Here is a 27,186-nt window from a genome sequence, read left to right on the forward strand (position 1 = left end):
TTACAGGATCTTCTCTGGTTCCTTATGAAGCGTAAAATTATTTTTTCTATATCTGTGAAAAATGATGATAGTATTTTAATAGAGATTGTGTTGATTCTGTAAATCACTTTGGGTAGTACAGACACTTTAACAATATTGATTTTGCTGACCCATAATAATGGTATGGTTTTCCACCTGTTTGCATCCTCTGCTATTTCCTTCCTCATGGTAGTCTTATTTTAGGCATGACTGTCCTACAGATTCAAACCTCTTGACAATTTTGAATAGATGATTGATCAATTCTAATTGAAATGCGTTTTTGAAAAATTAATTGATGTGTTATTTGATAAAATATAGTTGTGTATTCATAAACAAAAGTTTCAATAGTTTCCACTGGCATGACCAGGCAATTCAGTCACACAACATATCAATTTAGGCAATGTCTTAAATGAATCAACTTATTTGACAATTTTGATTGACTTGCTTATTTTCATAAATCTCTCAAAAAGATACATGCATGTCCTTATTTATTTATGTATGTATGGGCACTCAATAAATTGGTATTTGTTATTTCTTAGTATTAAAATGAACTATGTGGACTATAAAGTTCTCCTACAATACTCATTTGACTTGTGATTTAACTGTGATTGAATATGGTTATGTCTACATGCATTGATTTGGCAAATCAATCATAGCTGTTTCTCCATGCACAAAATAGGTTGAATATTTTACCTATAAAGGCCAGTACAGTAATCACAAGGTGAAACTAAACAAATCCAGGAAACCAGAAAATAGTTCTGACTGATTCAACTATTAACTAGGTTTAAAAACTACCAACTTTATTGAGCTGATAGACCAATTCTTTCAGAAATCAAACTGGTTTACACACATAGATAAAGCCTTTAAAAAATCAATTGTATAAGAATAGTTCATTTCATATCAATCAAAAACAGTTATTCACTTCTGTGTAAAGACACAGCCAAAAATTATATACCAAAAATTACATTTCTATATTTATCCATTCAAAAGTATTTGTGAAACATCTGCTAAGTGCAGAAACTATTCTAGGACCGCAGTCCCCTACTGGAACTGGGTCACACAGCAGGAGGTGAGTGGCAAGCAAGCAAGTGAAGCGTCATTCTGTACTTATAGGTCCTCCCCATTGCTTGCATTAATGCATAAGCTCCACCTTCTGTCACATCAGTAGTGGCATTAGATTCACATAGGAGTGTGAACCCTACTATAAACTGTGTGTGTGAGGGACCTAGGTTGCACACTCCTTATGAGAATCCAATGCCTGATGATCTGAGGTGGAACTGAGGCGGTGATGCTAGTGCTAAGTGGCTGCAAATATAGATTATCATTAGCAGGGAGGCTTGACTGCACAATAAATGTAATGCACTTGAATCATCCTGAAACCATAACCCCCACCTGGTCTGTGGAAAAACTCTCTTCTATGAAATTAATCCCTGGTGCCGAAAATGTTGGGGACTGCTATTCTAGGAGCTTCAAGGACTTCAATGAACAAAACACACAAGAATCCCAGTTGTGAGTGTAGAATTTATAATTCTGATAGGGAGAAACAAATGATAAACAATAATCACAGTACATAAGCAAATTACATAGAAGTTGATACATGCTATGGGAAAAAAAAGAAAAGGTAGAGTAGGGTAAATGTACTGGGAGTTCAGGGATGAGGGTACAAATCGTAGTATTATAATATATAGTATGGTCAGAGCGGCCTCATTGAGAAGGAGACATTTGAGCAAAGGCTTGAAAAAGGTGTGAGAGTTAAAATATGCAATGTTTGGAGGAAGAGAGTTCCAAGCAGAGGAGTCAGCTATAGTGAAGCATCTAAGTCATAAGTGTGCCTGAAATTTTTTTGGAGATGGACAAAGATGTCAGTGTCATTGAAACAGAGTTAGCAGGGAAAAATGTAGAAGAAGGTGAAGCAATAGGGAGCTACATCAGGGAGGCCATTTTAGGCCACTGTAAATATTCTACTCTGAGTGAAATGAGAAGCCAATTGCAATATTTTTAGCAGGGTGGACTTACATGTTTCTGTTTACTGTTTCATTGTCTTTTTGTTTATAATTGACACATTATAATTTTACGTGTTTGTGGGGTACGGCATGATGTTTCGACACATGCATGTACTGTATGATGATCAAATCAGGTTAGTTAGTATGTCCATCACCTCAAATATTTATCATTTCTTTTAGTAATAACTTTCAAGATCCTCTTTTCTAGCTATCTTGAAATACACAATACATTGTTGGTAGCTATAGTCACCCTACTATGTAATAGAACACCAGAACTTATTCTTCCAAATTATAACTTTGTACCCAATTTATCAATTTCTCTCCCTCCCCCCTGCCCCACTCCCCAGCCCCTGATAACCATGATTCTACCCTCTACTTCTAAAAATTAATCTGAAAGAAAAGGATGCTAACATGTAACAAGAAAACAATTAAAAAAGATCATTCTGGGAAGCACGGAGACCTGCTAGGAGGTTATTTGATTAATCCAGATGAGAGATGATGGGATTAATCCAGATGAGAGATGGCTTGGACAAGGGTAGTAGCAATGCAGTCTGTGATAGAGTGAACAGTTTGCTGATAGAGTGGATATAAGGTATGGGAGGAAGAGAACAACTGTCAGGATGACTTCAAGGTTTTTGACTTGAACAAGTGGTAGGATGGGGTTTCCATCAGCTGAAATGGGGAAGTTTGCAACTAGAGCAAGTTTTGGGTAGGAGAGGAAGACTAGGAGTTTAGTTTTGGACAAGTTGAGTTTAAGATACTTATTATACATCCAAATGAAATTATCTAGTAAGTAGTTAAAAAGGGAACTTGGAAGAAAGGCTGAGAAATTTGGGTAATTAATTAGTATATTAGATGGTGTATTATGCCCCAAGACCATATAAGATCACTAAGTGAATGATTATATTACTAAATGGCAAAGATTGGAGGACAAAGACTGAGCACTAGGATATGCTAACATTAAAAGGTCAGAGAGAAGAGAAAGAATGAACAAATAAGATAGAGAAGTGACTACTAAGTAAGAGGAAAACTAAGAAAACATGATGTCCTCCTGTAAGTCACGTGAAGAAGGCGTAGAGAACTCACAAGTTCATCAGAAAATGGGACATTGCCTTAGTTTTCTACTTCTTTTGTTTTGGTCCTTGTTTGGCAGTGGTAAACCAGGTTTATAAATGTGGTAGAAGGGAAATTTTTGGATTATTTCACAAGGATGCCAATTTTCTCATGGTAAAAGGTATTAAACAATTACATAGAATTCTTGTGTAGGACACACAATCTCATCAGCTTCAGAAGAATCATTTCAGCAAATATAAACTTTCCAAGGAACAATGAAAATAAAAAATAATTTAACTCGGAAATACTAGTTTTGTACTTACCAACATGAAAATAAATGAAAAGTATCTAAGCACCAATTTCTAGATGATAGTAGCCATATAATAGAGAAAATAGTTAAAAGTTATAGCTTTGGTGAATAAGGAAACTCTATTTAAAATTTAGCATCATAGTCATTTGTTCATAGAAACACAATTATATATACACTGCTGAAATTGTTAAATGACAAATATGTTTTTAGTTTCAAAGGAAAATAGCATGTTACATATTAATATGAAAGGTTTGAAATTTGCAGCTGTCTTTTTGTTTTGCAACTGCTAATTTGGGCAGACAATTTAGAAACATAAAACTACTTGTCCACTGGATAACAATACTTCCATACCTTGCTTCCTTTGTAAGACAGACACTTGATCTCTAAACATATCTTTTCAAGTAAACAAAAGAGTATATCCCCTCTATATATGGGGTTATATTTCATGAGGACAATCAATACGAGCAGGTGACACAATATTGTAAAGAGCAAAATGTTATTCTTAGTCTAATAAATTTGTTTCTCACTGTATTTTCAGAAGGAACACCTGCACAAAACTATGTTAAACAAAGTAAATCAAGAACTAAAACTGGGGACCTCCATAAAGGGAGTATTTTATAATCCTATGGTGTTCTTATTTTTTTTTCAGGGAAGATTTTTATTTAAATTTATTTTATAACATCAAGAAGAGCCCTGTAAGCAGTGAGTATTGGCTATTTTAAAAAGTGGTCCAGAAAGCAAGTGAGTTGGATCCATTCTTCTGTGACATCATTTTCATTTTATTTTAAAATTTCATTTTAAAATTTATGTTAAATTGAAAAATGTAATAGCACGTGATACAAAGTTCAAAAGACACAAAAGAGTACACAGGAAAAAAATCTTCCTCAATCCCCTGTCCCACAGCCACCTAGTTCCTCTCCACAAATGCAATAAAAATTATTCATTTATTGTGAATACATTCAAAGAAATTCTATGCATATATAAGCAGGCATGTACCTAGCCCCACTAAAAGTCACACATAAAGTATAGTACACTGGGCATCAGTGTTTTCAAAGTGCAGGTTGTGACCTATTGGTGGGCTATGAAATGAATTCACTGCAAATACATGAAATGAAATGGAATAGAAGAGAAAATGTCAGAATATGTTGTTTCTTAGTAAGGGTAGGTATTGCCTTATGAAATTTTTGTTTCTAGTTTTTATTTATAGATTTATTGGTGAACTGGGTCACAGTGTAAAATGTATTTTTTATACCAGGTCACAGACAAAAAAAAAATCCACTACTACATATAATGATTCAAACCCTGTGGCTTTTGTTTAATGGTGATATATTATGAAGATTGTTTCATTTCAATATATACAGAGTTCCTCATATTTTTGTATTAAATTTATTAAAAACTATTTCAGACAACCATAAAAGGGTATAAAAGCAATATCATAATAATCCATGAACCCTACCACCTAGCTTAAGAAATAAAATATTATAAATAAATACATGCGCAAATAGAGTGTCAATGGAGTTGAAACTTCCGTGCAGCTTTCCCTCAGCCATCCTACTTCTCCACCTACCGTGTATGCCTCACTCTTTTTAAGGCTGTAGAGTTTTCTACTGTATGACCATACCATACATTGTTCAAGTGGCTTCCTATTGATAAATGTAAATGTTTTGATTGATATCCCCAATTTTTTGATATATCAAAAATGCTATAGTGAACACCCCTATACATATCACTGCATGCTGATTCAATACATGTAGTTAAATTTCAAGAAGTAAAATTTCTGAGTCAAAGGAGATATATCTTTTGGTAGTTATTGCCAAATTTCCTTTCATAGAGACTTAATCTGTTTATACTTCTATAACCAACATTTCATATACATTTGCCAAAAGAATAGATCAAATTTTTATTATTGCCAATATTATAGGTCATAAGTGATAACTTATACTTATTTTTTTATTTTGGCATATTATGTGGGTACAGATTTTAAGGTTTCAATAAATGCCCATTTCCCCCCCTCCCCCCAAAAGTCTGAGTCTCCAGCATGACCATCACCCAGATGGTGCACATCTCACTCATTATGTATGTGTATACCCACCCCCCTCCCCCCTCCCACCTGCCCAATACCCTATTACTGTAGTACCTATGTGTCCACTTAGGTGCTACTCAGTTAATACCAGTTTGCTGGAGAATATATCTGGTGCTTGTTTTTCCATTCTTGGGATACTTCACTTAGTAGTATGGGTTCCAGCTCTAACCAGGAAAATATAAGATGTGCTATATCACCGTTGTTTCTTAGAGCTGAATAGTACTCCATGGTATACATATACCACATTTTATTAATCCATTCTTGGATTGATGGGCACTTGGGCTGTTTCCACAGCCTTGCAATTATGAATTGTGCTGCTATAAACATTTGAGTGCGGGTGTCTTTTTTGTAGAGTGTCATTGGATCATTTGGGTAGATGCCCAGCAATGGGATTGCTGGATCAAATGGTAGATTCACTTGTATCGCTTTAAGGTATCTCCATATTGCTTTCCACAGAGGTTGAACTAGTTTGCAGTCCCACCAGCAGTGTAGGAGTGTTCCTCTCTCTCCGCAACCACGCCAGCATTTATTGTTTGGAGATTTTTTGATAAAGGCCATTCTCACTGGGGTTAAGTGATATCTCATTGTGGTTTTTTTTTTTTTTTTTTTTTTATTTTGGCATATTATGGGGGTACAGATTTTAAGGTTTCAATAAATGCCCATTTCCCCCCTCCCCCCAAAAGTCTGAGTCTCCATCATGACCATCCCCCAGATGGTGCACATCTCACTCATTATGTATGTATATACCCGCCCCCCTCCCCCCTCCCACCTCCCCAATACCCTATTACTGTAGCACCTGTGTGTCCACTTAGGTGCTACTCAGTTAATACCAGTTTGCTGGAGAATATATCTGGTGCTTGTTTTTCCATTCTTGGGATACTTCACTTAGTAGTATGGGTTCCAGCTCTAACCAGGAAAATATAAGATGTGCTATATCACCGTTGTTTCTTAGAGCTGAATAGTACTCCATGGTATACATATACCACATTTTATTAATCCATTCTTGGATTGATGGGCACTTGGGCTGTTTCCACAGCCTTGCAATTATGAATTGTGCTGCTATAAACATTCGAGTGCGGGTGTCTTTTTTGAAGAGTGTCACTGGATCATTTGAGTAGATGCCCAGCAATGGGATTGCTGGATCAAATGGTATATTCACTTGTATCGCTTTAAGGTATCTCCATATTGCTTTCCACAGAGGTTGAACTAGTTTGCAGTCCCACCAGCAGTGTAGGAGTGTTCCTCTCTCTCCACAACCACGCCAGCATTTGTTATTTGGAGACTTTTTGATAAAGGCCATTCTCACTGGAGTTAAGTGATATCTCATTGTAGTTTTGATTTGCATTTCCCTGATTATTAGGGATGGTGAGCATTTTTTCATATGTTTGTTGGCCATTCTTCTGTCTTCTTTAGAAAAGTTTCTGTTCATGTCCTTTGCCCACTTTTTAATAGGGTTATTTGATTTTTTCTTGCTGATTTTCGTGAGTTCTAAGTATATTCTAGTTATCAGTCCTTTATCAGATACATAGGATGCAAAAATTTTCTCCCATTCTGTAGGTTGTCTGTTTACTTTCATGACTGTTTCTTTGGCTGTGCAGAAACTTTGTAGTTTCATCATGTCCCATTTATTTATTTTTGTTGCTGCTTTGATTGCCTTTGGGGATTTCTTCATAAACTCTTTGCCTAGGCCGATGTCTAGGAGAGTGTTTCCAACATTTTCCTCTAGAATTCTAATGGTTTCATACCTGAGATTTAAGTCTGTTATCCAGCGTGAGTTGATTTTTGGTTTTGATTTGCATTTCCCTGATGATTAGAGATGTTGAGCATTTTTTAATATGTTTGTTGGCCATTCTTCTGTCTTCTTTAGAAAAGTTTCTGTTCAAGTCCTTTGCCCACTTTTTAATGGGGTTATTTGATTTTTTCTTCCTGATTTTCGTGAGTTCTAAGTATATTCTAGTTATCAGTCCCTTATCGGATGCATAGGATGCAAAAATTTTCTCCAATTCTGTAGGTTGTCTCTTTACTTTCATGACTATTTCTTTGGCTGTGCAGAAGCTTTGTAGTTTGATCATGTCCCATTTATTTATTTTTGTTGCTGCTGTGATTGCCTTTGGGGACTTCTTCATAAACTCTTTGCCCAGGCCGATGTCTAGGAGAGTGTTTCCAACTTTTTCCTCTAGAGTTCTAATAGTTTCATACCTTAGGTTTAAGTCTGTTATCCAGCGTGAGTTGGTTTTTGTGAGAGGTGAAAGGTATGGGTCCTGTTTTAGCCTTCTACAGGTGGCTATCCAGTTTTCCCAGCACCATTTATTGAAAAGGGATTCTTTTCCCCAGCGTATGTTTTTGTCTGCTTTGTCAAAGATTAGATGGCTATATGAGGATGGTTTTATATCAGGATTCTCACATCTGTTCCACTGGTCAATATTCCTATTTTTGTGCCAATACCATATTGATTTAATTACTACAGGTTTGTAGTATAGTTTGATATCTGGCATATTAATGCCTCCCAAAAACAACAATTTTGTTTTTGTTGCCTAGAATTGCTCTTGATGTTCGGGGTCTTCTTTGGTTCCATACGAAGCGTAAAATTATTTTTTCTATATCTGTGAAGAATGCTGATGGGATTTTAATAGGTATTGCATTGAATCTATAGATCAGTTTGGGTAGTATAGACATTTTGATGATATTGAGTCTGCCGATCCACGAGCATCGTATGGATTTCCATCTGTTTACATCCTCTGCTATTTCCTTCCTCAGTGTTTCATAGTTCTCCCTGTAGAGGTCTTTTACCTCCTTGGTTAAGTATATTCCTAGGTACTTTAATTTCTTTGTTGCTATTGTGAAGGGAATTGAGTCTTTGATTTGGTTCTCAATTAGATTGTTGTTGGCGTATATGAACGCCTCTGATTTCTGTGTATTGATTTTGTATCCTGAGACTTTACTAAATTCATTGATCAGTTCCAGGAGTTTCTTGGTAGAATCTTTGGGGTTTTCTAGATACAATATCATATCATCAGCAAACAGTGAAAGTTTGATCTCTTCTGCCCCTATTTGGATACCTTTGATTCCATTTTCCTGTCTGATTGCTGTAGCCAAGACTTCCAGCATTATGTTGAACAGAAGTGGAGAGAGTGGGCAGCCTTGTCTGGTTCCAGTTCTAAGTGGGAATGATTTGAATCTTTCCCCATTCAGTATGATGTTGGCTATGGGTCTGTCATATATGGCTTGTATCATTTTTAGGTATGTCCCTTCTATGCCTATTTTCTTAAGTGTTCGTATCATGAAAGGGTGTTGAATTTTGTCAAAAGCTTTTTCTGCATCTATTGAGAGAATCATGTGGTCTCTGTTTTTGCTTCTGTTTATGTGGTGAATTGCATTTATAGATTTACGTATGTTGAACCATCACTGCATCCCTGGGATGAAGCCCACTTGGTCGTGGTGGATTATTTTTTTGATAAGTGTCCGGATTCGGTTAGCTAAGATTTTGTTGAAAATTTTTGCATCTATATTCATTAGGGATACTGGTCTGTAGTTTTCTTTTTTTGTTGCATCCTTTCCTGGTTTTGGTATCAGAGTAATATTTGCTTCATAAAAGGTGTCGGGGAGGTTTCCGTTCTTCTCGATGTTTTGGAATAGTTTCTGCAAGATAGGTACTAGTTCTTCTTTGTACGTGTGGTAAAATTCAGGTGTGAAGCCATCTGGACCGGGACTTTTCTTTTTAGGGAGATTTTTAATTGCTGTTTCTATTTCAGCTGGATAACTTATACTTTTAATATGCATTTTTCTTAGGAGTGAGGTTAAACTTTTTTCCCGTACATTCAAGAACTATGCTTATTGTCTTTTCAAGGGTATATATATATTTTTTTCTTTGGCATATTCAATGGAATATATATATATTTTGTTATTGGGTTTTTTCTTATTGATTATAAGTATTCTTTGTCTCTATATGCTACCCACATTTTTATATACATACATATATGTGTATATATATATATATAGTTTCATGTAGTCAATTATGATAACGTTTTTGTCTATGACTTTTAGTTTTTTGCGTTATATCTAGAAAAGCTTCTCTAAGGTTGGGAAAAATTCTTACATATTGCCTTTTAGTACATATTTTCACATTTAAATTTTGAGTCATCTAAAATTTATTCTGGTATATGGAGCATAGTAGGAAGGGAGCTAACTTTATTGCATTCTAGAATGAGTACCCAATTGTCTCAATACCTTTGTAAATACTACATGTTTTCCATGTTAATCTCAAATGCCATCTTTATCATATACTGTACTCCTATTTGTATTTTGAACCATTGCTACTCTTCCTCTTTCATGCTAATCCTTTGTTTACTTATATACTAGCACCATAGTAGTTTATTTACAATTAATTTAAATATATCTTAATATCTGGCAAACTTACCATTACTATATTACATTTTCCCATATATTTTCTAAGTATTATTACCTGTTTTTTTCCCCCCAGTTGAGTATTACAGCCAGAATGTCATGGTTTTCACAAGGCCAATTGATATTATTTTTTATTGAAAACATGTTTAAATTATAGATTAATTTAGGGAGAGCTTTGATTCTGAGACTTATCCAAGAACAAGGTATAGCTTTCTATTTATTTATGTTCTTTCAGATGTTCCTCAATAGCAATACAATGTGTATCATAATTTTTGCTAATTTATTCTTAGGCATTTTGATAGTTTTTTTACTATTGTAAAGTAATCATTTATTCAACTATATTTTCTAATTGATTGTTGTTTGTATGAAAGAGAACTTTTAGTTTGGTGTGCTAATTTTGTACCCAATTAGCTTACTAAATTCTCTTATTGCTTGTATTAGTTTCATAATAGGTCTTTTCAGACTTTCTAGAAATACAATTATATATCCTGAAAATACTAATTCTACGTCATTGTTTTGAATTTTATTCCTCTTATTTCTGCCTCTTTTCTAATATAACAATTGCTACCTCCATAATAAGTTTAAAGTAGTTGATGATAGTGGGTATCCTTGTTTTCTTCTTAACTCTCATAGAAATCTTTCTAGTGCTTCCTCACTTAGAAAAAAAGTGAATTTTGTGATTTACATGATCTCATGCTAAGGATTCATATATATTGCATATAAATATATAAATATTAATATTTATATCTTAAAATATATACTAAGGATCTCTATCAAAAATTGATGAGTGTCATGATAGCAGACAACCTACAGAATGGGAGAAAATTTTCACAAGCTACACATTTAATAAAGGGCTGATAACTACAATCTATTTGGAACTCAGGAAAATCAGCAAGAAAAAAAATCAAACAACCCTATCAAAAAGTGGGCAAAGGATATAAACAGAAACTTTCCAAAAGAAGACAGAATAATGGACAACAAACATATGAAAAAATGCTCAACATCTCTAATCATCAGGGAAATGTAAATCAAAACCACAATAAGATATCACTTATCTCCAGTGAGAATGGCCTTTATCAAAAAGTCTGAAAACAATAAATGCTGGCGTGGTTGCGGAGAGAGAGGAACACTCCTACACTGCTGGTGGGACTGCAAACTAGTTCGACCTCTGTGGAAACCAATATGGAGATACCTTAAAGAGATACAAGTAGATCTTCCATTTGATCCAGCAATCCTATTACTGGGCATCTACCCAAAAGAAAAAAAGACATTCCATAAAAAAAGACATCTGCACTGAATGTTTATAGCAGCACAATTCATAATTGCAAAGATGTGGAAACAACCCAAGTGCCCATCAAAACATGAGTGGATTCATAAAATGTGGTATATAGAGTACTATTCAGCTATAAGAAACAATGGTGATATAGCACCTCTTATATTTTCCTGGATAGAGCTGGAACCCATTCTACTAAGTGAAGTAGCCCAAGAATGGAAAAATAAGCACCACATGTACTCACCAGCAAATTGATATTAACTGATCAACACCTAAATGGACATATAGGAATAACATTTATTGGGCATCAGACAGATGGGAGGGGGGAGGAGGGGATGGGTATATACATACATAATGAGTGCCATGCGCACTGTCTGGAGGATGCACATGCTTGAAGCTCGGACTCCGGGGGAGGTGGGAAGGGGGGGCAACACACGTAACCTAAACATTTGTACCCCCATAATATGCTGAAATTAAAAAAAAATTGATGAGTGACAGTATAATATAATGAGTAAATGCAGGGGCTTAGAATCAGACTGTGTGGATTTAAATCCTGGCTTTGCTACTCAGTAGCTAAATGACTTTACTTATCCTTATGTGCCTCAGTTTGCTCATAGAGTGGTTTTAAGAATTAATCTCAATATTTGTAAAATACTTAGAACAATGTTTGGCAGAAAGTAAATACTATGTGTTAGTTAAACAAAATGGTTTTTTTTAATCAAATGCCTTTTTAGCATGTTTGCAGTTTTTCACAGTTTATCTACATTGATCTACTCATCTCATACGGTAAATCAGAGTAACAGAATTCCTAATATTGAACCATCCTTGCATTTCCAGTATGAACTGCATTTACTTGGAGTGTATTATCCTTTGAATATATTGCTGGACCTTGTTTGCCAGTATTTTATTTAAAAATTCTGCATCAGTATTCACAAATATAATTAGTATGTAGATTTATTTTATGCTTTCTTTTAGGGTTTCAGATCTCAGCTTTTTTCAATTCTAAATTTTTAAAAAATATTGGTAAGTTTTTATTCATTATGCTCTCAAACCATTTAAGTAGCATTGAAATAATGTGTTCTTTAAAGGTTTGGCAGATTTTACCTGTGAAATTGTCTAATTATGCTACCTTTATTGATTAGGGTAGTTCTTTTGCAATTTTATTTCTATTATATAAATTATACAGTTTCTGTCTCTTCTGAGAAAAGTTTGTCTCTCATGAGACCAGTTTTGGTCATTTATATTTTTTCTAGGAAATCATCTATGTCAATTAGATTTTTAACTATATCTTAGAAAAGGTGCTCAAATTAGTCTCTTATGAGTCATTCAATTTCTTCTGTATCTTTATTTTGACATGCTCATTTCTTATTTTCTCCCCTTTCCTTGATAGTGTTATCTATTTTATTGCCCCTCCCTACAAGAATTGGCTCTTAAATTTATTCATTAGTTCTAGGATTTTTATTATATATGGTTTAAAAAATCAGCCTAGTTTAATCAAAAATGAAAAAAAATCATTAGAAACAAAAGAAATGAAAATGCTCAATTTTAGAATCAATAAATGACATGCAATTTTAAACAACATGCAGTCATGTATTGCTTAACAATGGGGATAGGTTCTGAGAAATGAATTGTTAGGCATTTTCATCATTGTGCAAACATCACAGAGTGTACTTACACAAACCTAGGTGGTACAGCCTACAACACACTTAGGCTATATGATAGTCTATTGCTCCTAGGCTACAATCCTGTATAGCTTGTTACTGTATTGAATACTGTAGGCAACTGTATTTGCATATTTAAAGATACCTAAATATAGAAAAGGTACAGTGAAAATAAGATATTATAATCTTATTGGACCACCATCATATATGCAGTCCATCACTGACCGAAAGACCATTATAGGGTGCATGACTATAGTTATGTTTTCTACATTGCAAACTAGCCCAAAATACTTTCAAGTCAATCATCTAGTACCAGTGAGGGAAAATGAAATGGCCACTCTCATGCTTTGCTAATGGGGGAGTATAAATTTGAATATAATTTGATAATATTTTTCTAGAGCCTCAATGATAATATCCTTGAATTCAGTAATTTTATTTGTAGAAATCTGTTGTAAGGAATAAATCAGAAACAGACCAAATATGTGATAATAAAGATTTCTACTGTAGCATTTTTTAATAGTGAAATACTGGAAATGTTGACATCCAAAAATAGGGGATAGTTAATTAAGTGATGCTATATCTACCTAATTAATATATTTAAAATAACATCTTACCATGATTTGATATCATGGAAATTACTTGTGGTTTAATTTAAGTGAAATATCAGGTTGTGTGGATACTTATAAGGTAACATGATGCATGGAAAAAAAGAAAAGATGCTAATTAATGAGAAATGTGACTGATATTTTATTTTGGGGGGAACTTTGGGGATTTTTTCCTACTTTTCAGTAATTTCTCAATTTTCTTATATAATATTTTTATTAAAAAGTATTCCTTGTATAACAAAACACTAAAAAGATAGTGAAATTGCTTTTGAAATAGCCAGTATGATTTCACTTTTCTCTGAAGTTATTATTCTAAAAATTGATCAATTAGGATATACAAAAAAATAACAATTCAACTGCATGTATTCAAATTGTGGGCTATTTTGCATTCTACTTCACACATACACAAAAAAATTTAACTCTGGCCAGCAATCTTATGAATTTCTCCCCTTTCCTTGATAGTACTATCTATTTTATTTTATGAAAGCTTAAAAGATGGACAGTGTGAAGAAACATGAATGGCTTAACATGAAACAATCTTCAAACCCAGAAAATAAAAACCCAAATGAATATGTTCTAATTATAGCAATTAGAACATAATTTTCAAATTCAGATGATAGTGCTGTCAATTTCAAGTGAATGTATGTTCAGCCATATTTTTCCTATATTTTCTATGCTTTTTAAAAAAAATCTGTTGATAAGTTATCTTTGTTATCTCTCTAAACACATTAACTTATTTGGCTTCTTTCATACTAATGCATTAAAAAGTAGTTAAATAATTTATTAAGATGAATTCCAAAGAATAAACTATATAATACTAATTTATTTTAATATCTATATCATGTATATTGTATTTAACTTTTATATTCAAATTTGTTTTTATGTAAATATATCCATGATATATATGTATGTACACCATACATTTACATTTATTATTTCTATGTAGATATTTATATTCTATTTAAAAATAAAATAAAATTTTAAGCATTTTACTTTTCAAATTGGGGAGATTATAATACTGCTAGCAAAGATATATATTTTATATTTAAATATGTGTGTGTGTGTGTACATATACATATCTACACACACATATTTATATGGAGGGGGAGAAAGGGGGGGAGGAGATCTATAAACCATAAAGTACAAATGGTTGGATTTGACCACTTAACACACATACGCACACACACACCTGTTATCAACCTATTTCAAAAGGCAAATGACAAACTAGGCAAAAAGCATAGTATGTGGTCAAGGTTTTTTGTTACCTTTAATTTATGAAGTATTCTTAAGAATTCGTAAGAAAATATAAAAATTCAAATAGAAAAGTGGGAAAGGATGTCAACAGGAAATTCAGAGAAGAATAGATGCAAATGATCCATTAACATATAAAAAGATCACCAAGCTCACTCATAAATAATAGAAGACACTAGCAAGAAGAAATACCATATTTCATCTAGCAGATTGGAAATCTTTTTCATCATTTCCAGTGTTGATAAGGATATGGGAAAACAGGCACTCTTCACATAGCATTAGTAGGTAGATAAACTGGTAGTTCTTTTTTAAGGGGGAAATTTGGTAATATCTATAAAACAACGTTAAATGCAAATATCCTTGGCCTATCATTTCTACTTCTAAGAAATTATCCAAGAGCCACTAAAAAGAATGAGACAGACCTATACTACAAATATGAGAATATGTCTGAGATATAATATGAACTGGAAGAAAAGGTTATTAAATTTTCTACTGTATGTGATGCTATCAGACAATTTTGGAAATGATATATTTCTAAAATAGAAATATACTATTAACACTGATTATCTCTTAAGAGTGACACCTGAAGGATGAAAATGGAAGAGGGTATTTCACTTTTTTACTTTAAACCTATTTTTACTGTTTTGCTTTTCGAACTATTGGCTGATATTACTTTAATTCTAAAAGATACTTGATCAAAATTACCTACTGAAAAAGAAAATATGATTCTGTTATATCTACCTTGATAATGGCTTAAAGTTCAATATCATCAAAATATATTTTAATTGTAAGAGTATTACAGTCAGCACAGAAGTGTCTCACCCACACACAGTAATCCCAATGACTTACACACTTCCTCTGATGGTGTAACATCTCCAAAGGAGCTGTTACAAAGTCAAGTGTACTGTCTCATACATGGCTAATGGTTCCAACAGAGCCATTAGGATGTCAGTTATATGGCAGGGCTCCTACTGAAGCCATTACCAAGTCATTGCATTGTTTCACACACTTCCTTTGACATTCAGATGGTTCCTGAGGAACTGTTATCACTGCAATGGAAGGGTCCTGTATAACTTACACTGCCAGGGGAAGATGAAAAAGCAAAGGAAAGAAATGTAAAACAAACAAACAAATTTCCTCCATCAAATGTACATGAATGTCCCCACATGGTCAAATATCAGAAGGAATAACTCCACATTTGGGTATAACTATTACACATCATTCAAGAAACCCAGGTTTTAGGCTAGACATTTTTTTATACCTCAAGCTGTTCCCTTGAAGCAATTCAGGGTCTGAAGATGGCATATACATGGCTATGATGGTATGATGTTTATTGGTATAGCACATGTTATATTACCAGAGTTCTGTAGTATGCAGTACAAAATCAATAGGGAGAAGTACTAATGGATTTCTTGGCTGTTATGGGATTGTATCAGATATTCTCTTACCTGTAAAGCTCCTGAGCAACACATAGGGAGCCCAGCTGCCCAACAATCATGGAAATCGACAGGGCTTCTGAGCAGTAGTTGAAATCCCAGCTCTACCTTAAAGGGCTACTCCAATGACAATAAGAAATAAAATAGCACAAGTTAACCCTCAGCCAGGTTTGAAGTGCCTCAGTGAATTTCCTCTCACAGTCTTCTACGTTTAGGAGAACAAGGTTCTTGGCTATTACAGTGTTGTATTATTCACGAAAAGACAATTGCAAGGATTTTTCCTAGTTTGAAATGAGCAGAAAGGCTGGACTCTTTTAAGCTAGGAGGTTTCCTAGGTACCAGATGCTTCAGAAGCCAAAATACATCTCTGTCTAGTATTAGACAACAGAGACCTCATATGATAGCACCTATCCCATAATCTGTGCATAATAAATGAATTGTGATAAATGACAACCACAATTGACATTTATTGAGCATTTACTTATAACAGAAACACTGTGATGTGCCATATATCTATCCTCTCATTTAATCCTCACCACGATATTTCCCAAAATTTTGAAACAGGTAATGCTTCCATTTGACAGATGAGGAAACTGAGGCTTGAAGAGCTTTAGTTACCTGTCCAAAAATACACAGCAGGTGAGTGGTAGAACTAGGGGACAAATCTAGATCTATTTTATACCATAGCTGTTTTTAACCACTCACTGTACAGAGAACATTATTTATTTAGATTGCATTAATATAACTATTTTTACTTTAATAAATGGCTTTATATCCCTAGCGCTCTCAGAGAAAACTGCACATATTTTATCATGGTACTAATTAGAATGTATTAAAATTATCTTTTTATCCTCTCTAGTAGGTATATGTGCCCTAGTAGGTATATATGTCCTCTTCAGGTATATGTGCCCACATGACACTGACTGCCCTGAATAGGGAACTGTTTAAAGAAACAAATGGGTGAGCTCCCAGAAAGCAACATTTATATTACTGACCTTACCCTCTGATTGTAGCTGATGGGACAAGTGGTAGACATCTGACTCAAGTTGGGAAAATTTTTCTGTCTCCTTGGAATTTAGAAATTGCACTAAAAACATTTAGTCAATCTTAGCTTCTTTTCTGAACAGAAAAAATATAAACTGGGGTTTTGTAGGGGATGGGGTTTTAAGCTTGTCTTGAGGATAGAGATTTAGAGAAAGTCAATCTGCAGAGACAGTGCTGAAGAAAACAGGTTCAGAAGCAAAGGCAAAGTCCTGATAATTCTTCTGATTTAATCCCTTCTTGTGGTCTAGTTACATTCATGCCCTGAGTCCTGTGAAGCATATTTACGTCCTTTTAATAAGTTTGTTGGCCGGGTGTGGTGGCTCACGCCTGTAATCCCAGCACTTTGGGAGGCCAAGGTGAAAAGATTGTTTGGGCCCAGGAGTTGGAAATCAGCCTGGAGGGAGACCCCCCATCTCTACAAAAAAAAAAAAAAAATCCAGGCATGGTGATGCATGCCTGTAGTCCCACATACTCAGGAAACTGAGGCAGCAGGATTACTTGAGCCCAGATGTTTGAGGCTACAGTGAGCTATGATGATGCCACTGCATGTTTTTTTGTTTAAGCTAGCTCAAGTTGGTTTCTGTTACCTGTAATGACCAATCCTAACTAACAGGGCATCAATCTCCCCCACTAGACTGTAAATTCCTTGAGCTTGGGGATTGCATATTATTTATCTTTCATATATCCCTAGTCTCCAATACAGAGTTTGGCAAAGAGAAGGTTCTCAATAAATGTTGCTTTAACAGAAATATCACTATCATCAAGACTACAAGTATAAATAATTTTGGGAGGATTTATATTGCATTATTTACAGGATACAAATTTTTTTTCTTTACCTATTTCTCGCCATTTATTTAGCTTCTGGATAAATAATTTCATTTTCATGTTTTATAGCCTAATTTTTCCATTCAGGCTATATGTGAAAAACACATACTTGGAAATTGATTATTCAAATTTAGCTTCTGTTATAGTTTTTTCCACCAGCCCAATGTTTAGTCATATGTAATAATTATTGAGGGATACCCTAGTCACTGAGGTTTATCCTCAAGTAGGCTGTCAAATTCTTTTAAGAATTTCCACTGGGTCACCTATCAGAGACAGAGACTAGATCACCTACCAGAGGCTAGATGACCAGAGGTTGACCCACTGTAGCATTTCTGTCTTTATAAGAGTCACACATGATCAGAGAAGATCCACAAAAAATTTATTAAATCTCAGTTTATATTTGCTGCCTACTATACTTGAGGTCTCACTGCTAAGTATTTTTTTTTCTTTTTTATTTCAGTATATTACGGGGCTACAAATGTTTAGGTTACATATATTGCCCTTGTCCCACCCAAGTCAGAACTTCAAGCATGTCCATCCCCCAGATGGTGCACACCATACCCATTAGGTGTGAATATACTCATTCCCTCCTCCCCCCATCTGCCTGATGCCCGATGAATGTTATTACTATATGTGCACTTAAGTGTTGATCAGTTAAAACAGTGTTACACGTGGATCACTACTGCTAAGTATTAAAGTTACAGCAGTGAATAAACCAGGCCCTGTCTTCTAGTAGCTTCCAGTCTAGTGCTTATTAACAACCATTGTGAGGACAGAAAATATACAACTCTAGCATTAGCCCATCAAGAGTAGTAATGTTGTCAGTAAGGTGAAATGGGAATGGGAAAAAGGTAAAATGAATAAAGCATGAGGGCTGATATCAAAGTATCACCCCAGTGTTGACTGCTCAGAGGTCTCAGGATGAAGCTGAGTGACTCAGCATTTTTCTCAATAGACAATTAAGCATCAATAGATGAGACAAAGTGTTTACTTAGAACAATTTGAGGGAATGGAAACATAATGCATTAGTGTTCTGACACCCCTGTGTAAACCTAGACATACAGATTCCTTTCTATTACCTCATGGTCTCCCTTCCCTGTACTTTAGGTCTTTTAATCCATGTGTCTCAGTACTGAAATTAAGGGTTATTTATTATAACTCTTTATGGGTTATAAAATGTCATAGACAAATTCAATTAAGTGCAATCAAATAGAGTTGATGAAATGTGAAAAAAATAAATATTCTGAAAGGCTTGGCTAATTAATGAAATGAAAGAAACAAGTCCTTATAGACACGATTTTGGAAATGTAAGTAGAAAACCTAACTCATATTCTCCTAGGGCGGATAGAATTGTAGGGAACAGAACTTTGACCCCTGCTAACGGCCTGAGGGCAGGCTTACCCAACCCAGCTCCGCCCAGAACAAGAGCTGTTAACAGCACACAAAATCAACAGTATAGCCTGTTCCTCCAAGCAAACGCCACCTACTGACAGGGACGGCATCTTGCACAGCCTTTCCACGGCACCCACTGACTCAATATACAGGGAGTGGTCCAATTTCACCCACAGACACCACCTAACGCCTCAGAAACTAAACAAGGTGTGTGAATACCCAAACAATAACCTAAGGAAAGAAACAACAACTGATCGACATGGGAAGAAATCAGCGAAAGAACTCAGGAAATATGAAGAACCAAACGGAAAACACACCCCCAAAGAGGAGCACCAGCCCCCTAGAAACGGACACCAACCAAAATCAGGCAACCAATATGACAGAAGAGGAATTTCGTATGTGGATCATAAGAACACTCACCCAGCTGCAACAACAACTCAATGACCAACACAAAGAAACCACAAAAAGTCTCCAGGATATGGGAAAAGAAATAGACACAATGAAGAAAAGTGTAACCGAACTCCTGGAAATGAAGAATCAATTCAAGGAACTACAAAATACAGTGGAGAGTCTCAAGAACAGGGTAGATCAAACAGAAGAAAGAATCTCAGAGCTTGAAGATAACACCCTCCAATTAAATAAATCAGTCACAGAAATAGAGCAGAGAAACAAGAGAAAAGAGCAAAGCCTATAAGAGCTGTAGAATTGTAAGCATCTTTAATACCACTTCTCAGAATCTTTCTCAGTTAGACAACTCATACAAATTAAAAATTTCTCCTATCTCATTTTCACCTCACTTTCACACCATGAGCCTTAAATCGTCCTAAGATGGCCCATGATAATGTGCCCATTTTCTCATCAATAATCTAAAAACCAGAAAGTATAAGAAGACAGAAAGAAAATAAAATGTCATTAACATTAATTGAGGTATAGGGATGGGGTGGTATGGAGTCTGAAGTAGTGAAATAAATAAATCAAAAATATTTAAGCAGTTTTACTCTTTTCAAATGTAATAATATGCAAACTCAAATCAATGAAATAGATGCCCTGCTAGGCATGCTTTCATGAATGGATGAGATCAACGGGGAATAAATAGCAACATTTGCACACAAACACCAAATTCAATTCATTGAAAATAACTTGTTTCCTCAAATTAATATGCTTTCAGAAAAGCCATTTACACTCTCATCTCAACTCAAACCTCTTGTGCAAGAATCTATGGAAATACTGAAGGCAGGACAGGCTTGGTTGTCATCAATTAAAATCTGTGGAATCCACATTGGTGAAATCTTACCATAGGTCATAAGTAAGATCCCAAATTATATTCTTCTCATTGAAAGTAGTAGTAGGAGTCAGAGTAAGACCTACAGGACTCTAAGCTGAGCAAAGTTGTTCAAGTTCACATCTTGCACACATACAGGATCCAAGAGAAGAAACAATGGCTATTTGGGAAACAGTTTATTGCATTTAGCTAGCTATTTTCTGAACTGTTGTTTTAGCACTTCCTCGTATGTAAAATGGGACTAATAATAGAATCTGTTTCACAGAGTGGTAAAGGATGAAATGGGATAAAGAAATGAAACTTGTGTTTGGAAATTTTGAAATGCAGATCTAATAATAATAGTGAATATGTGTATTGTTCTTCTTTTACAAATACTGTTCTAAACCTTAATATACCAGTCCCCTCCAAATTTTGAGTCCCTGTCCGGTGGTCAGATCTGGGGGCCCTCCCATAAGGTGTTTGAGAAAGGCCCAGCACAGACTGAGTCGTGAAAATCATTTAAAATGTTGCTTTCAGTATCCCTCTGCAAAGGGGCAAACTCTAATGAGAATAATGAAGGTAAAAGGAAAAGAACAACAAAGCCCCCTTACTGAGGATTGACATAGTATAAATATAGGTTTACAGAAAAAAGAGTGAACAACATTTTTTTTTTCATTTGAAGATGTTGCTTATAATGATGATATGGATAAAGTGTGATTCTAAAGCCAAGCAGGAGCATCTGGAGGAAAAGACAAAGGCCATCTGCTTGGTGACATCTGAAAGTTATGACAATATCTGAACTACACTGAGTTAATGGTTAGAGCCATGCAAAAAATCATACATATGTACAAAGTCATGACAGCCAAACCCAACCCCCCCTGATTTCAATCTCTGCCTCCATGCTAAATTAATATTTTCACATCCTACTTGAAATTCTGTCTATCCTTTTCCCTAGCTTCCCCTTCACCTCCTCTCCACCACCAACATATACACATGAAGTTTTCTGGAGGAAAGCAAACCAATAAGCTGCCACTAAACTAATCTCTGACACGTCCACTGTCCAGCCTGTGTGTTGTTTGTCAGAGGAGCAGGGTTCCACTTTGTGGAATAGGTGTCAGGGATGGTGTGAAGTCAAAATAATTTCTGGTCAAATACTTGAAAACACTTACCTTGAGTAGATCCAGCTTGAGCCTCCATGTCACAATGAACAGGAGAGAATTTGAAACCTGTAATAGCAAACATTTTACTAATTAATCCTTGTCCAAGTCATCTGGAATTCCTCAAACTTCAACCATTACCCTTCATCTATTGTTTTATTTTAAATAACAGCTTTATTGAAATATGAGTCACGTACCATAATATTTACCCTTTTAAAGCATATGATTCAGCAGTTTTTAGTATTTTTACAGTTACACAACCATCACCACTATCTAATTCTAGAACTTTTCCGTCACCCTAAAAGAAACCTCATAAGGAGGCACTTGTTACCTCTACTGAAGAATGGTAGAGCCTGGTGGGAAAATGTCTGTATTTTACATTAATGTTTCAACCCAGTAAATTTGCTATAAATGTCTATATCAGAAGTGAGAAGAGGTAGAATAAGATGTTTTGGCAATACAGGTGATTACCTACCACTCCATTTAGTACAATTTTGGTCAGTGTTTTTCCTGATTGATAGATGAATCTCAGTAAACTGTAGTGACCAGTCCAAGGTCTCTTAACGTCTATCCTAATGCTCTTTTACTTACATGAACATGCGTACATATACCCAATATGTTCCTTTCTCATTACCATACTTTATCTCCTACACTTTAGGCCAAAGTCAGCAATACATACATACATATCTGAAAATAACCTAAAAAAATCAAGACCCCAAGGATACCTGGTGATACTGCAAAGCGTTATGGCCTATTATTTAGGAAATGATATTCTAACTAGTGAGCAACCACTCATTCCTGGTTATGTCCTTATGTCCAACATCTCCTTTTAACTGAAGGAGACAGAAGAGTACAGAATAGACAAAAAAAACTACAGGTACAGGGTAGTTGGCTACCTCTCTGTCACTTGAGGAAATACAAATTAGCCACTGCTAACAGACTAAGCCTTGTGGTCATGGTGATGGGGACCTATAAAATTTAGGCAAACATAATGATGAGGAGACTAGATTAATGTGTTTAATCAGCATTAATGTGCTTTTCATGAAAGGATTTTGTTCTTTGGTAGGGACAGAAGAACAGAAATAAAATAAATTGACTCTTTTCCAACAAATAAAAAAATAAAAACTTTTCCTTTTCTAAATAATTATAAGAAAATAATATATAATTACAATATAATGATACTGCTGTTAGTACTTATTATCTATCAAATGCCTGATGTTAATCCGCTTTCTGTTTTTAAATCTTTTCAGTCCAACTTGGTTAATTTGAGTCTGTCTGTACATTCAATAGGTTAATCTGAATCAAAACAGAAAGCACATACACACGCTGTATGTGCTTTCTACACAATTGTTCACCTCATTATTCATATATTAACATAAAGCCAAATTACATGAAATGAGTACTTTCTGTAATAAATTCCACTAATATTACACTGGAAAATAAAGAAAAAATAAAAGATGAGTCATAAAAAAGACATGCACAATATTGCTGATTACATGAGATTATTTTCCTTGGGGGTTCACCAAAAATGGAAAGCATTTGGCCTATCATTGTAAATAAATGTTTATTTACCAGATACTTAAGTACACGCCTTCTCCATGAGTCCCTGCTAACTTGTATTTCCATTCCACATATTAAATGAAAGAGCAGATATAAGGAAAGAAAACAAAGGAGAGGCTAAAACTGCTTTCTCTTTGTGTTTTACTTAAATAGTAAAGGTAGTTTTATTACCATTTTCCCCATCAGACTTCCTTTCATGGTCAGTGTCAGTCAAGGACAATGCAGAGTTGGCCCGGCTGGACAAACAGGAACTATGCTCTGATTTCATTCCCCTTATCCACATTCTTAGTGCGTGGTCTGGTGAGGCAGCACCCTCTGTCTCTGTGTCCACATCAGATGCCATCTCTAGCTGGTAGCCATGCCGAGAAACACTGTGCATGTCTGTCTGGTAGCCAGAGCACAGAGTATGAGAGGTTTCACAGAATTCCATCTCTGAGAAGGAATAAAGTTCAAAAAAAGTTTAGCAATGTGAAGAAATACTCGATAAAATTCTACTTTTTGTCCTCATCTCCCCCTCCCCCATTGCTAGTAATTATGTGTTTTTGCAAAGTTAGAATTCTGGCCTTTTATTTATGGGAGCTAGGATTCTGTGCTTATTTTGCACTTCTGTAGCTTAAAATTATGCTCCTGTTGATTCTTACAAGGTTCTGGAAAAAGCATGCCCAAAATAGCTTTATAGCTACAATTTTAGGTTGCACAAAATGTAATGAAATAAGTGAGCAGAAGAGTATAAAGTGTAGAGAGCTGTCCTTTAAAAGATATTTCTCTTCTAGGTAGAATATATATGATCTGTAGAGCACACCTATGCTTAAAATATTAAAATTATTTGCTTTTCTAAGTATTTCATACACATTGCAGTTGAGAATAAATAATTCAATGTGAAAACTGAGAAAAATAACATTAAGCTCAAATATACTTTTCCAAAGTATTTTGCCTAAAACACATTAATTTAAACTCTAAAATTATGAGTATTGAACATTATAATTTCTCATTGTTTCCAAAGGAATTTAAGGTCTACTTTATACTAATTATTCTGTTTAATTCATTCTTTCAATTAATAAAAAAATATTCCGTCATATATCATATCTTGGCAGTACTTCATGGTTTGGATTTTCCCCTCCCTCCTCCCAGATCTCAGAATTATAAAATGTTTAGACTCTTAAAGATGATGTAACAAATCTCCTCTTTTTACAGTTGAGGAAAATAAACTTCAGACAATAGATATTATTTGTCCATAGCACACATCAGATAGCAACAGAGTCGTTTTTCTTATAACAGCCATCTGGACATGGTTTCTGCTAGGCACCAAGGAAGTCCCATCAACTTACTACATGAATATCAGGCATTCAGTCTTACAGTCAATTTTACATTCGATTATAGCAAGGTGTCAAAAAGGTGAAAAGATGCTTTAACAATCCCTAATAAGTTAATGAAAAATGACCACATGCCAAGACACATCACCTGAAATGTCCATGTAATACTTAGATAAGGTAATCCGGAGATGTAGTACACTATATAGGATTTTCTCAGACTGACATCAGAGACAGGGTATGTCGTTTGGCCAGGAAGAAGCTTAACTGAGTGCATCTAATCCCTAGCACATATCAATAAAATGCAAACCCTAACATGAATTTAATTCTTTGAATACAGAAAGTCCGGGAACTTAGACAATATACTAAAGATAAGAGTGTAGAATGTGAATATATTTTTAAAAATAACTATTTTTGTGACATATAATTGCCAAATAAGGGTTTAACAAATCAAGTCTTAATGCTTATTTAATAGCCATTAGGTGCCTAGCACTGTGTTTTGTGAAATAGATATTGTAGGCAAATAAAGCTACTAAAATGTATTAGGAAAATTCAATTAAAATGAACTCATTCAGGGTTATAAGTGATTGCTGAGTATGTTATTTTATGACTCTTGTGATGAATGTCTTTAAGAGTAATTCTGTTTTTTTATAAAAACTTGTCTAAATTCCAAAGTAATGATGTTTAAAAAATAGGCATGGTTTGCACTTATCAAATATAAAAGCTTATCAAACCATACTTCTTGCCATAAGGCTAAAAAGTAAATATCCATTTTGCCCAATATAAATCTTAGTGATCTAGAATACTGGGATATGCTAATATTCATGCTTCTTAATTTCACAATGTTTCATTATCCAATCCTACTGTGCAGTTGTTGCTACAGCAACCTGGTAATGAACCTGTCAGTTTGAAGATGTAAGAAATGAATTTTATATAGGCCTGCATTCACAACTTCCTTCATTCTCCTAGACCATGGGTTTTCAAATTTGTCTACTTCAGAATTGCCTAGAAGGCTTGTCAAAACATAGATTGCTGCACCCTACTCCCACCTATACTCCCTAGTTTCAGTTTCTGTTTCAGAAAGTATGGAGTAGGGCCAGAGAATTTGCATTCCAAACAAATTCCCTGGGGAGGACCATGGTTCTAGTCCAGGGACCATACTTTGAAAACTACTGCCCTAGATATTTCTCTGAAGTCAATGGGAGCCAGGAAAAGGGGAGTAGTGAGGGTATAATCTTACCATAGCATTACCATATATTTTGCTGCACCATCTCTAATTCTATTTAAAGACACAATAAAGAAATCTTCTGCTCTGAATTGCTATGAAGTGCCTCCATTTATTTTCCATGGATTCAGGGCACTAATTAGAAAATTTATTTCCCAAAGCACAGACTTGCATTTAGCTATACAATGGCATATGAAATGTAGTTTTCCAAAGATTTTAATTAATATAAGCATCTGAGTCATGATATTCATTCAAAAACAATAAGCAAATAAAAATAAATACATGACCAATTTGTCATCCTAGGTTAATAAAACACTAAGGTTTTTATTTTTTTTTAAAAGAGAGCACTGACAGATATAAACAGATTCTATTTTTATTAAAGAGATTTTTTTCCCATCCAAAAGGAAATTTGAACATGGATTTGTTCCCTTCTAAAGAAACATTGTTCAATATGATCAAAAATTGCATAGGATGAACAATTTATTTTCTATTGAAACTAAACCTTGATTTGAATACAAAGACTAAATAAAAAATTCTCTAATTAAATATAGTCAGATAAAAGTATACTTCCTTGTCAAACTATAATTTAAAAACTAACAATCCAAGCAAGCTATCACTTACTCTTTTTTTTAAAAGTAGTAAAACAAAAAAGAAGAGAGGGAGAGAGAGAGAAAAAAAAGAAGAAATTTTAAAAAAAGAAAAAGAAAAGAAAAGAAAGAAAAAGATTCACTTATTTATAGTAAGGGATGTTCATTGAACTGCTTTACTTCCCTTTCTTGAAATCAGTGCTACCATTATAAAATATTTCCTTAAATACACATAAGTGTTGGTGGTGCTCAAAATTCCCATAGGATGCATTATCTATAAAGCACTTACAATGTACCTTAAGTGGTTGTTTTCTAGCCTTGCACATATCACCTTGTTCCCTAAAATACTACATATTCCCTAGAGAATAAAAAGTTCAACTGGATTTATTATAGAAATATTCTTACCAAAAAACTAGTCATGAGAGAAATTTAAGTACTAGTGCCATGAGAAACTACATTTTAAGAGTAAACAGTTATAGATGTGGCCAAGTGAATGATGTATTTGCAATCTTATAAACATGTATTTAATTTTTATTCTAAGGGAAATATATTTTGCAGCCTTGTAAAAGAAAAACTCTGAGTAGATTAATAGTGTTGCATCAAATTTTTAAGTGGGCAAAAGGTTTAGAGAGACACTTCACAAGAAAGATGTAGGAATAGCTAATAAGCAAATGAAAAGATGTTGAACATCACTGTTACCAGGAAAATGCAAATTAAAACCCCAATGA

The 27,186-nt window shown here is 34.5% G+C and overlaps 1 protein-coding gene across 4 annotated transcripts in view; it reads right to left on the minus strand.

Moving 5' to 3' along the window:
- TENM1 (teneurin transmembrane protein 1) overlaps positions 1-27,186 on the minus strand; it is a 779,956-nt gene that overhangs the window by 456,832 nt on the left and 295,938 nt on the right. For all 4 annotated transcript variants that reach the window (XM_012759551.3, XM_012759555.3, XM_020284904.2 and 1 more), the window contains 2 exons: positions 23,508-23,768; positions 21,789-21,845 (listed from right to left, as the gene is read on the minus strand). In XM_012759551.3, the coding sequence (XP_012615005.1) occupies positions 21,789-21,845; positions 23,508-23,768 (318 nt within the window). The remainder of the gene's footprint in view (positions 1-21,788; positions 21,846-23,507; positions 23,769-27,186) is intronic.

This window comes from Microcebus murinus, chromosome X (genome assembly GCF_040939455.1).
Source record: "Microcebus murinus isolate Inina chromosome X, M.murinus_Inina_mat1.0, whole genome shotgun sequence".
In the NCBI taxonomy this organism is placed as follows: Eukaryota; Metazoa; Chordata; class Mammalia; order Primates; family Cheirogaleidae; genus Microcebus; species Microcebus murinus.